General features: G+C 30.7%; 2 protein-coding genes across 2 annotated transcripts in view; one reads left to right on the forward strand and one right to left on the reverse strand.

Annotated features, from left to right (window-relative positions):
- Trax (Translin associated factor X) overlaps positions 1-12,856 on the forward strand; it is a 639,975-nt gene that overhangs the window by 550,036 nt on the left and 77,083 nt on the right. The gene's annotated exons all lie outside the window — the stretch shown is intronic.
- Positions 1-12,856, reverse strand: part of LOC142325045 (luciferin 4-monooxygenase-like) — a 42,032-nt gene that overhangs the window by 27,629 nt on the left and 1,547 nt on the right. Inside the window, exons 2-4 of the mRNA XM_075366327.1 lie at positions 11,784-11,991; positions 5,434-5,782; positions 2,718-2,889 (exon numbers count right to left, since the gene is read on the reverse strand). Coding sequence (XP_075222442.1) covers positions 2,718-2,889; positions 5,434-5,782; positions 11,784-11,991 — 729 coding nt within the window. The remainder of the gene's footprint in view (positions 1-2,717; positions 2,890-5,433; positions 5,783-11,783; positions 11,992-12,856) is intronic.

The following is a 12,856-nucleotide window of genomic DNA, read 5'->3' on the forward strand; positions in this document are numbered from 1 at the left end:
AAATATTCTATTAATCTGTTAATTCAAGAAAACATTAGAAAAAAATTTCAAAACATAAAAACTTAAAAAAATAGAATTTTAAACATCCTTTGGGGAAATTATTGTTAGTATTTTAATAAATATTAACATTTTTAATATATTTAATTTGTCAACAGAATCCATTTCAACAATGCATTTGAACATTAAATAAGATATGAAAGGCAATTAAATAATCAATAATTATGATTGAATAGTGAGTATTTGGTTTTGTTATTACTTAATGTTTGTAGCCTAATTACATAGTTAAAATTATTAAATTAAATTTATTAAATTTTATTAAAGCATTGAGAAATGGGAAAAAGACATGGGAAAATTCTGTTTGTGTGTGTGTATGTGTGTGTGTGTGTGTGTGTGTGTGTGTGTGTGTGTGTGTGTGTGTGTGTGTGTGTGTGTGTGTGTGTGTGTGTGTGTGTGTGTGTGTGTGTGTGTGTGTGTGTGTGTGTGTGTGTGTGTGTGTGTGTGTGTGTGTGTGTGTGTTGATATTTACAAAGAAAACACAACATTTTTCAGACATTTTTATTTTTTAACATCATCACCTGGCATTTTGGTACATTTAAATCTACAACTGTCCATATTCCTCCCATTTTCCAGGTAGTCTATGAGCATTACACTACCACAATGAGAATAAAAAAAAACCATAGTCACAAATTTTTCTGCAGATGGAGACATTTTTGTTTTCTTTGGAGCATCCCTTCTTTCACCTCCTTTCATCCATTCTTTCACCTGCTCCCAACCACTGTTTGGTCTCTGGTGTGTATTAGTGAATCAATGTTTCATCTACATTTATAAAAGATCAAAGAAACTCGGAGGAATCACATATTGATAAGTTTAAACACTCTTGAAATGGGTTCAGTCAGATGCGTTTATGCCTGTCAGTCAGACAGTCTTTATGCCAGTCAGATGCCTGTTAACCCATAGAATGGAAAACTTTTTCAAATCCAAAGCATCATGTAAAATGTAGTGCATATGGTCTATCGCAACATTTTCAATGTCAGCAAGCTAATGTACCTTCAGTCAGTAATCATTTAATACGTCATAGTAAATTTGTTTAATGATTTCATTAGTAGCAATGGTTTTTTGGTGTTCCAAGTATTCATCTTTAATGGATGTATGACCACGTTGAAATACAGTATCCTATTTATTACAGTCAAAAATAATGGGGAAGAATCCTTTAAAGTAGAATAACTTTTTGTATGTCCATGGGGTTTTAAACCTTTAAAAAAAATACTTTATAACAGCTTAAACCTCAATTTCAATTATTTTTCAGAAGATGTCAAAATTTGTTTACTTTACTTGATCACCACAAACAAGCAACCAAACATAATCTGAAACTTCACAGCAAGCTACCTAAAGGATTTATACCTGACAAATATCATAGTCATTTAGTCATATTTCTGTCATCTCTGTGTCAGGCCAAAAACTTCCTGAATGACCTGATATCTAAGTTAATACTTTGGGATTGACTAATCAAAAATCTTAAATTTGGCATGTTAATTCAAACAAGGAGCATTGATGTTGCTTAATTTTGAAGTTTGGTAAAGGAAGGGGAAAATAAACCAGCAAAGTTTAGCAGAACTATTACCAATTTTTTTATAAATTCTTAGTGTAAAATTTCATTATGTCTAAATCATACACTACTATTCTACAAATATATTTCTTTATACAGCATGTCAATTCATTGTTTCCTTTGATAATTTTCATTATTATTTGCTATTTCATTTAGGATTTTCTTATTGTTATCATTGTTTCTCTTTTAACCACTTATTGCCTGAATGATCTTACTACTGACCTAACTACTGAGTTAAATAAGTAATCAAGTTAATTATATAATGTATAACCTCTTTAATAACCTAATTATTGACAATCAATTTCTTTATTGGTAGGTGAATCTTCAAATAAAAACCACCTTTAGTTTTTTTTAATTCCCTTTATTTTTTTAGTATATCTTTTTCTTTTTGTTAAGATAGGTAAAACATATCACATTCTCTTTATCTGTAACACAAATTTCCATCTATAAAACTCTCTATTGGCAAGTCCAAAAAAGGATGTCTCCAGATTCACTTCACTGCAAATCAGTGCTCTAACTGGAATTGTACAATCAATTATGACTGCATACTCGGGCCAGGAATTATTATGTACTCTATTTCTATATGAATTTGATGCATTGCAACCATGTCTAAGAATTATACTAAATGAAGAACAATACATTTCTTACACAGATTCTTCTTGTAATGAATTAGTTTTTAATTGTTCTGACCAGAAATATCAAATTTTATTTATTATTTGTCATTATAGAATGTGTTCTTTACCAATCAATGACTTTTCAAGTTTATTACTTTTTAAATTTCATCACATTGTAAATGACAAGGTACTACATCTGTCAAGGTCAATTGTTACAGCTGAATATAAAGAATATCAACAATAAAAATAAAATAATCATAGAAATCACAGATACAAATCAAATTAATACACTTGTCACCTGTTTAAATGATATAAATAGGAACATGTGTTTATAATTACAAGAAAGAAGATTAATAATTTGAACATCTTAAGAACTGTGAAATAATGTAAGCTGCAATGAAAATCAATATTAATTCTACATTAAGTATCTTAACTCATACATAATAAAACTATTATAACTTTATAATTTTGTTATTAAACATATATTATTCAGTTACCTTGTACTTTTCAATTACAGACAAAAAGAGATTTTCTTCAAACTTAGGTAACATAATCATTTGAAATCCAGTTATTGCCAAAGTTATCATCATGCTGTAGCCAAAACCATGATAAAAAGGTAGTAAACCTAACAACCTTTCTTTTTCATCTATACTTAAACTGTGTTGACTCCTGTATTGAAAGAAATTCCTCTTTTCAGTATACAGAAATTAAATTATGAAATAATTATGTTAAATTGTGAAATAATTTATAAACCCATTACAACACATGTCTAAATGTATTCATGATTTGCATTTTATCTGAAGACGTTTTACAGTCATGCTCCTGTCAGTTTTTTCAGCTTCTAAAATATTTTCTGTATTGCACTTGACAACACTCTTAAAAAATAATTAGAGGAAACTTGAATAATGCACAAATAAAACAGTAAAGAAATGAAGCCAAAATGTTATTATATCAGAGGTCTAAAATGATGACTAGAAATGCAATTAGAAAACTAATGTGTGGTAAGAATACTGACTGTGTATGCCTATAATAGATTGTATAAGTATGACTGCATAGAGGAAAGAAGTTATCCAATATAGCTGATAGTAAAGATAGAAATGATGAATGGAAAGCTGTACAAGTACTATGATCTGAATTTCTTAGAGCTCTGAAAGATTTTAATAAAAATAAAGGTGACAGAATTAATGATATACCATCAGAAGTATAATCACAGTAACATGAAAGATAACTCTGAAGAAGTGTGCTCTTATTCAATAGCACATATTTACAATACTAAAGAAGTCTAGAGAAAATAAATATGAAAATTACTTCATTGTGAGTTTATCTCATCTCCCAGAGTACTAACTAGAATAATTTGTTGAAAAACAATTAGATTTTTGGAAAAACATGGTTAAACAAGGAATAATTTTTGCCCTCAGATTATTTTTAGCATAGAGACTGGTAAAAAGTTATGCTTTTCTTCATGGTATTTGTAATTCTTCAGAAAGCATTTATAATGTATAAATTAAAAAAGTATTTAAAAAAATAAGATTAAATTATAACAAGAAAAGAAAATTTGTAATTAATATTTATCTCATACCTATTGTAAGCTTAAACAAAGAGGAAAAACAAGAGCTGTATAGAGAGCTGTATACTAAGACAAGAATGTAACTTACCCAATTACATTTTTAATTTACCCATGTTAGAACCAATAAAAGAAAAGGTTGGGACCAAAGTAACTATCCAGGAGCAAAAAATAAAACCATTAAAGTTTAAAGATGTTATTGTTATTTTGGCTGAAAACAAATACTTGAAAGTAGTAAAACTTAAATAAAAAAATGAGGGAATGAGTTGTAACAAGTATAACAAGATATGCATTTGAATAGTCTTCTTTTCAGACTTTGAATTTATTACTTTGTAAGAAATTTTATTATTACTTTTATTTAAAATAAATAACAAACAATTTAATCCTTGTCTTGTTTACATATGGATATCAAAACAAATTATATACCAACCCACTCTGGTAAAATTATAGAATTATGCTTTAAACCAGTAGGCAATTAAACATTTGGTAAATAGTTTCTATTTTGATAAACATTTCAAGAAAGGGTTTATTATCAAACATAATGTGTCATGCAGGAGGACGTGTAGAAAATCATTGTTTTTAGCATAATCTAAACTAGATATTTAAAACAAATAAATTCAATTATTTTATCAGCCCATAATCTTGTTAGAGTAGTTTCTCTTTTTCCCTCATATATAATTGAAAATAATATATGTTTTAAAAGATAAAAAATATATTTTTTATAATTATAGGACAAATAATACAGAGGATATAAATGGCTAAAGAGATATAATTCTTCTGTCATTAACCATTAATGCTGATTGTATTGAGTGAATTGGTTAAATTTTTTATTTCTGTAACCTATATTTAAAAAAATATATATATATCCAGTTATTTAATGATGTTTATTCATAACACTGGTATCAAAAATAGAGAAGGAGAAAGGAAGTATTAAACAAATACATTTGTATTTGTTTAAAAAATACAATTTCTGATCTCTGTGATCGTTTAGAAGTAGCTCAGCGTTTCATCTAGAGGTCCAAGGTTCGAATCCTAGTCAGGCATGGTATTTTTCATATACTACAGTCTCCATTTCATATTCCCAACCACAAGTTTCGAGCTTATTAAGTGAATTAATCATCAAAAAAAATAAATAAATAATGAAAGAAAAGGAAAAGGTAAAGCATAGTATTTCTGGCTCTAGTACAGATCTAAGGTTCTCTTAAATTGTAAATGGCTACAGAGATCCAATACTACTACATAATATGTTAAAAAGTTTATTTTTTTTTAAATTGGAGTGCATCCAATTTGCTGTTACAGGACATTCATGAACAGTTTGTCTTATTCATAAAAAACTCAATAATTTTTAAATGTTTTAAATAAAATCTTTAGCACAAAAATTATCATTCTAAAACAATCGAACATTTATTATTCCAAATTACTAAGTTAAGCTGATGAGCACTGTGTTTTGTTTTTGAAAGTTAAAGACATTACAATGGACTTGCTTTTGTAGTACGTTAAATTTATATATATAACTACAATTTCTAGTCTGAAAATTCTGTATTTATTTCGTTTATAAGCGTAATTACTTCAGTTGCAAAATAAACTGGATTTATTACAAGACATTAATGTCTTACAAAAATTATCTCAAATTATGATATTATACTCACCTTGCTACTCTTCTTACAAATGATTCTAGATTAGCATGTGATAACTTAACACCTTTTGGAAAACCTGTAGTACCACTAGAGCATAACACAACAGCGGTTTGAAAATATGAATCAAATTCATCAGGTTTAAAATCATCTACTCGAACTGATGGGTGTAATGGTTTGACAAGGTCAGAAAACATAAGTGCTTTATAATTAACATTGAACTCAGGCAATGAATTATCACTAATTAGAATCAACTCTGTAATAAAATGACATTTTTTGACTGCAGCATGAACTGTTGGTAATGTTCGTTCAGAACAGAATATGTACTTTGGTCTAGTTATATTTAAACAATGAATAAACTCATCTGAAATAAAAAAATTTATATAGATTAAGTTGTTTTTTTTTATATTATTAATTAAAAAATATTAAGTTAATTTAAAAAATATATTTCAAACTTCTCTGATTAATATCACTTCATGAGAAGATTGTTAATCTGCATGTTAATTACTGTACATTTATATATACATATACAAAAATGAATGTTGTTTGTATGTCTCGTATATGTTCCTATACCATTCATCCGATAAAACTTTAGTAAGTTGTTGCGCGCGCGCTCGTGAAGGTTTCTGAATTAGTTTGGAACCGCTAGGTACGCGGGGTCGAGATATTTCAAAAGATTGTATTTATTGTCCAGTTTGGCTCATATTCAGAATATATAATAGTTACGTGAAAAGAAAAATTTTGCAAAATCTATACCCACTAGGAGGCATCGGTGTCGAGATATTTACGAAACAAACAAATTTACAGACTTTCTTCTTCTATATATATAAAAGGCAATGTTCGTACGTGTGTCCGCTGTAGACCAAAAAACTACTGGACCGATTTACGCGCGGGGAAAAAGGGAGTAAGAGAAAAAAAGAGTATAGGGAAAATTGGGGAAAATAAAAATATAAAGGGGGAAAAGGGGAAACAAATCGGAAAACGGAAAGAGAAAGGAAAACAAGAAAATAAAGGAATGAGGAAGGGAAATAGAAAGATGGAGTAAAGGGGAAAAGGGTGAAAAGAGAAAAAGGGATAAAGTGAAAGGTTAAATTTTGTGAATTCCATAATGTTCAGTTTTTAACGTATTATCAAACTTTTAATTGTGTTCATTTAATCTCTATATATACTCAAATCTAGCAATAGAGAAGCATTGCCAAGTCTGCAAGTATCTACAGAGTCATTCACGGGAACCGGATGTTTTTAAAATAATCATAAAAAATTGAATATTTACTTTAAAAAATTTTTATTGGTACTGAAACACTTGTTAAATCAAAGAATTTGTTACTTACTCATGAACGAAAAATTAATTCCGGCAAGTGATGTCCATTTTGGGCAATACATTGTTGTAGCCTTTCACGGTAACTGGCCTCAATTCTTTGCAGCATGTCTACATCAATCTGGGTGACGTGATGACGAATTGCGATCTTTAGGTCCTCCAATGTACGCGGTTTATTGCCGTACACACGCGATTTCAGAAACCCCCATAGAAAAAAATCACAACTACTCAAGTCGGGGGACCGAGTCGGCGACCAAGGAATGTCGTCGAATCGGGAAATGATCCGTCCCGGAAACAAGTTACGGAGAACAGCAATCGTTGCCCTCGCTGTGTGCGCTGTAGCTCCATGCTGCTGGAATAACACATTTTGAAAATCGATTCCACGGTTTCGTAACTCAGGGATGAAAAACGTATTCAACATCGCAATGTTACGATCAGCTGTTACAGTTACGGCAGCGTCATTTTCTTCAAAAAAATATGGTCCGATAACACCGACCTTTCCTATTGCACACCAGACCGACACCTTTGGGCTATGAAGTGGTGTCTCCAGACGCTGATCTGGGTTTCTTTCTGCCCGATACCAGCAATTCTGTTTCTTGACGAAGCCATTCAGATGAAAATGGGCTTCGTCACTCATTAACAATAACAAATTTTTATTTTCTTAAAAAATGGTAAGCGTTTGTCGACAAAATTGTAATCGCTGCGTGAAATCTTGCTCGTTTAACTGCTGCACGACGGCTATCTTGTAAGGATGGAAATGCAGGTCTGTATGCAGAATTCGTCTTACCGTACTTGTACTCATTTGAAGCGCTGCTGAATGCCTCTGAATAGAGCGGCGTGGGCATCTGACAATGGCTTCCCTTACTCGTTCGATGTTCTCCAGAGTGCTAGCAGTTCGTCGGGGACCCGGTGGTTTTTTCTTCAATATTGAACCGCTTGTTCGAAGGTTGTTTACCCGTTGGAATATTGTGTTACGAGAAGGGACACTTGCATTACGATGGATATTAAACTGACGGCGGAAATCTCGCTGAACAGCAGTTACGGATTCGTCATTTTGCATAAAACTGTCATACGCGTACAGGCGTTGGTCTAGCGTCCACGGCTCCATCTCAACGACTAAAATGTAAATGCTATGAACAAAGGAAACGTCAGACACCAACCACGTGCCCCTCCCACCACGAACGCCCGAGTACAACCCACTTCAAAAACATCTGGTTCCCGTGAATGATCCTGTATATAAAAATGAATGTTTGTTTGTCCCGTATGCGTTCCTATATCATGCATCCGATTGCGATGAAACTTTGGTGAATTGTTGGGCGCACGTCCGCAAATGTTTCTGAATTAGTTTGGACCCACTAGGTGGTGCTGGGTTCGAAATATGTCGGAAAATTGTATTTCTGGTCCAATTGGGCTCATATTCAGAATATACATTAGTTACGTGAAAATAAATATTTTTTTTGCAAAAAATGGACACGTTAGATGACGCTGAGGTTGAGAAATTGGTAAAATTGCATGTACAGTTTGATTTGGGTCATGTTCAGAAAAAAATATTAGTTACGTGAAAAGTAATGTTTTTGAAAAAAAGAGAAAAAGGGAAATGGTAAAGAGGGAAGAAGAGAAGAACTGAAAATGGAGGAAAGGAAAAACGATAAGATGCGAAAAAGGGAAAGGTTAAATTTTGTGAGGTTCCGTAGTGTTCATTTAATCTATATATATATATATATATATATATACTCAAAGCAAATCTAGCAATGGCTAAGCAGTGCCGGGTCAGTTAGTATTAAGTAAATTTTTGTTTAATAAAAATCTCTGATTAAAAATGGGGCTTCTCATGAGGACTGCGGGTGAGGCTAAAGTAGTAATGCGAGTAATAAACGGGGTGCCCCTGAGCGCTGTTTTGCAAGGTGCAATTTAGTATTCTTATAATTATCTCTGCGAATTTTAAAATTCAAACGGCGTATTTGTTAGTGGTTGAAGGTTAACTTTTGTACCTCAAGCATGCAGATACTCTATCGATCTAACAGATCACGGTTATTCGGAAATGCTGTTAAATCTTTGCAGCCAATCTTCCAGTTTTAAAAATTCAAATGAAATATTTGCAAGTATAATACAAAATCACGATGGAGTCAAACCAGAACAAACGTTAACTGATATATTCAGAAAAATCAAGTAGCCTGCGCTACCCTGAGACCAGCTTGAACCCGGCAAGCTCCCACAAAAGCTCTTTGTAGAGTTTGATCAGTACAGTACGATTAGAGGTAAATGCTGTCGGCATCGGACTGAGGATCAAGCCCACTATTGCCGAATTTCATGCTGTAGGGAGACAGGGCCAAATGGAACAGCATATACTGCCACTATTATTGCACGGCACGCTCAGTGAACGACGCTAACGGCACGAGCACCTCTACCGCTGCTTATTACGCCATATATCTCTTACTTCTCATATCACAGACCAATGTTGAACAAAATTGTCGTCGAATATTAGTCGAATAAATATCATGTACCATTTAGAGTCCGTTTTAAAATTAGATTTAGTACGCAGTCAATGTGTCGTTTTTATTTCAATCCAATACACTAAAAGTGACTCGCTGACGGACAGACCGACCAATTTATCTGTAGAGTTGGCCAACTGAAGGAACTAAAATTTTCCCCTGGAGACTTTCAGTTTTGTTCAAAAAATACGATGGTGGCTCTCCCATTAAACTCTATTTAAGAAGATAAGTTGGTCGATCTGTAGTTCAGAGGAACTTCATTCAAGGTCTGTAACGGTTCTCGTTAAACTAATGGCCATGCGCCCGACACAGTCCCACCCGATTTATTTTTTATTTTTTGGCGGTTGTGTTTTTTTAGTTTTTATAATTGTTTTTATTATTTACGTAATTATTGAATAAATCTGTGTAAATTATTGAATACACACTGCTAAAATAATATTTTATAAATTTTGTATTTCTTTTAAAATTAATTTCTGTAATTAGCGTTTTTGTTTTTAAAAAGAATGTTTATTAGATAAAGAAAAAATAATACGATTTTTTATCTACCTTTCGTCTTTCTTGCTTCAATAAAAAACCGATTTTTAAAAGTTTTTATTTACGCTTTATTGGTTGTATTTACATTAATTTTCTCAGAATTTTATTCTGAGAAAATTAAGTTCTTTTCAAAAATTTTGTTACTAAATCTTCCACACTTATTAGTCATTTAACAAAACTATTCTACTACAAACCTGAAAACACCTGTTTTTTGACACCAAATGTTTTGCTTTACGTCAGATATCTTAAAAACTACTGGAGTTACAGTTATGGTCCCTATTTAATCTATTTCCCAGTTCAAATTACATACCAAACCACCAACTTTACTCATTAATTTGGGTCTCAAAATTACAGTAGAGCTTCTTTTTATTATAAGAGCTGAAACCCGGGCGAAATCTTCCGCATGCCGTGACTCGAAAACAAAGCGTTTCCGTACCTACGTTTATATGAACTTTTTTCATTAATTTCACCACAGAACATGTCCTGAAGGTTTCTCAATTTCTTTCTGTATATCTCGTGAATACTCTGTATTCACAAAAGTTCAATCATGTACATTTAATATATTTTTATTATTATTATTCATATACTATTCAACTGAATGTTACTTCAATTCTATCAAGTAGTTCATTGAGATGTTTTCCTTATAGTTACAGAGAAAACTTTCAAAAATAATATAAATAAAAATTGTCATATTGTGAGTATAATATTTAATAAAATATTTTTCTGATATTTCAAATCTATTTTAGCAAAAGAAAAATCAACTGTTTCCTTTGATTTACCAGACCTTTAAAAACACATCACAATATTTTTTTTACAAAATTATTAGTTGAAAGCTATAGAAGGGACATGCATCTTCTTAATTTTACCCAACTATTTCTGAAAATGTGACATGCTATGCAAGTTTTTGTTACAACAATGTAAGACATATCACAAAGTCATTGCTAAATTGATTAATTCATTTTAGAGTTTATCTAAATTTATCAAACTCTATTTCATTAGCCATATTTTACATATTTCAAAACATCAAGAAATTAACTAATTCATTGACTAAGTAATGACAGGCCAATGCCCAATTACACTTAATATGGTTTTTTAATAAAAAATAAATTTGTAGCAAGTGAAAAATATAAAATAGTGTCATGAGCTATGGTTTTTTTAGAATTCTAGTGATAGTATGGTACACATAGACTACCTGAAAAAAAGGTAGGACCATCACCAGGTAATATTACATGTCACTACTGGACCAGTTGAAAGACTCTATTCAGGCTAAACACCCACATCAGGCCAAAAAAAAATTGCTTTTTCTCTACAAAAATAAGCATACACACACATCTCGGGTTGCTGCTGTAAAGCTTCATGATCAAAGTGCTTCAAAATGCGCCGGAAATAGCCAGCGATTGATTATCTCTTCTTCCCAGACCTGAAGAAATGAGTCTCCAGATGAAGATTCACTTGAAGTAATGAGGTCAAAGCAGAGACAACCGCTCATTTTGCAGAGCTGGACAAATTGCATTATAAATAGGGTATTAAAAAATTGGGAAGTTGTAGGTTTGAACGTGTCGAGTTGTCAAGTAACTATATTTAAAAAATAAAAATAAATTTATGAAAAACCTTGTGTTTCTTTGTCAGACCTTTTCGAATTTCTTTTGTCTAACTTTTTGAATTGCCATCATAGTTATATTTAACAATAAAATGATTTGAATAAGATCGATCTGTGTATACTTAGATTAGAAATGGTTCCATTTTTAGTAAATCTATATTACTGTAAGCTTACAAAGAAGTAAATATTCATAAATTATGTATATTAACAGTTATTTAGCTCCTAGAAATACTGACTTGAACTTATTTAATTTCAATACAACTGAATAGAAAAAAATTTGAAGTGATGTTAGGTATACCGCAAATCAGAAAGTACCAGTTCTTTTAATTCAAGAGTAGCATACCGTAAACTGAAAGAAATCACATAAATCAGTATTAAAAGAAAGTCATACTTCAATATTATATACAAAAAGTGGCTTTACCTGCAGTATATGCTGGATTTAATGGAGCACTTACAACACCAATATAAAGGGTAGCAATAACAGGTACAATAAACTCTAACCTATTTTCACTACATATGCTGATAACATCTCCACTTTTTAATCCTCTAATTTTTAAATTTTGAGCCAAATAACAGCTTGAATGAAGAATATCACTAAATGTCTGATGTTTTCCAGTAACTGCATCAATCTAAAAAAAAATAAAAATATAGAGTTATGGTAACTTTTAAGAAATTCATACAGTTTAAAATGTTCCTGTCAACAGAATTCACATTAATATTAATCACAATTAAATTCAGTTATAATACCTTAAAATATATATATATTCTAAACATTTAATCAGTCATTTTACAAAAACCTTTTTAATTATATTTACATATAGTGAAATTTATTTTTCAACAACAGAAATCTAGAAAAAATATAATCAATAATCATAACAACCTTATGAAATTTCTTACACTTAACTTTACATCTTGAATTCACCCCTTTATCAAAATAAGCATACATTAAAAAATTATTTCAGTGTTCAATCGATCTACAGACTTAAATACTTTTACCTATCCTGAATCTAATTTTTCAACTATAAATGATAAAAACATGTAATAATTACTGTAAGTTATTAATAATCTAAAAACAAATTTTTACTTTTTTGATGCTCCTTATAAGATTTCAAAAACAAACTGACATTTATAAAAAAAAACTACTAAATAGAATTTCTAATATAGAATCATTTGACCAATCTGCTGTAAATAACTGATATTTAACCTATAAGCACATTCCATCAATGACAAAATTGCTTTTAATGTTAAAGGAAAATAATTTATTTAGTGGGAATAAGTTTTAGCTTACAAAACGCAGTAGATCTATACTAATTAGCAGAATAAAAATTCAATATTACAGGGACAAAAAAAATTTAGGGAGGAAAATCATGTATTTGGATGAGACATACATTTAAAGCCTCATTTAAATAAAAAAAAAAAAACATGTTGAAAATTACCAAAAACTGAATACTGGGAGACCTCCAATACCAACTTATAAAGAATTTGTTAATATTA

Source organism: Lycorma delicatula, chromosome 5 (assembly GCF_047948215.1).
Source record: "Lycorma delicatula isolate Av1 chromosome 5, ASM4794821v1, whole genome shotgun sequence".
Classification (NCBI taxonomy): Eukaryota; Metazoa; Arthropoda; class Insecta; order Hemiptera; family Fulgoridae; genus Lycorma; species Lycorma delicatula.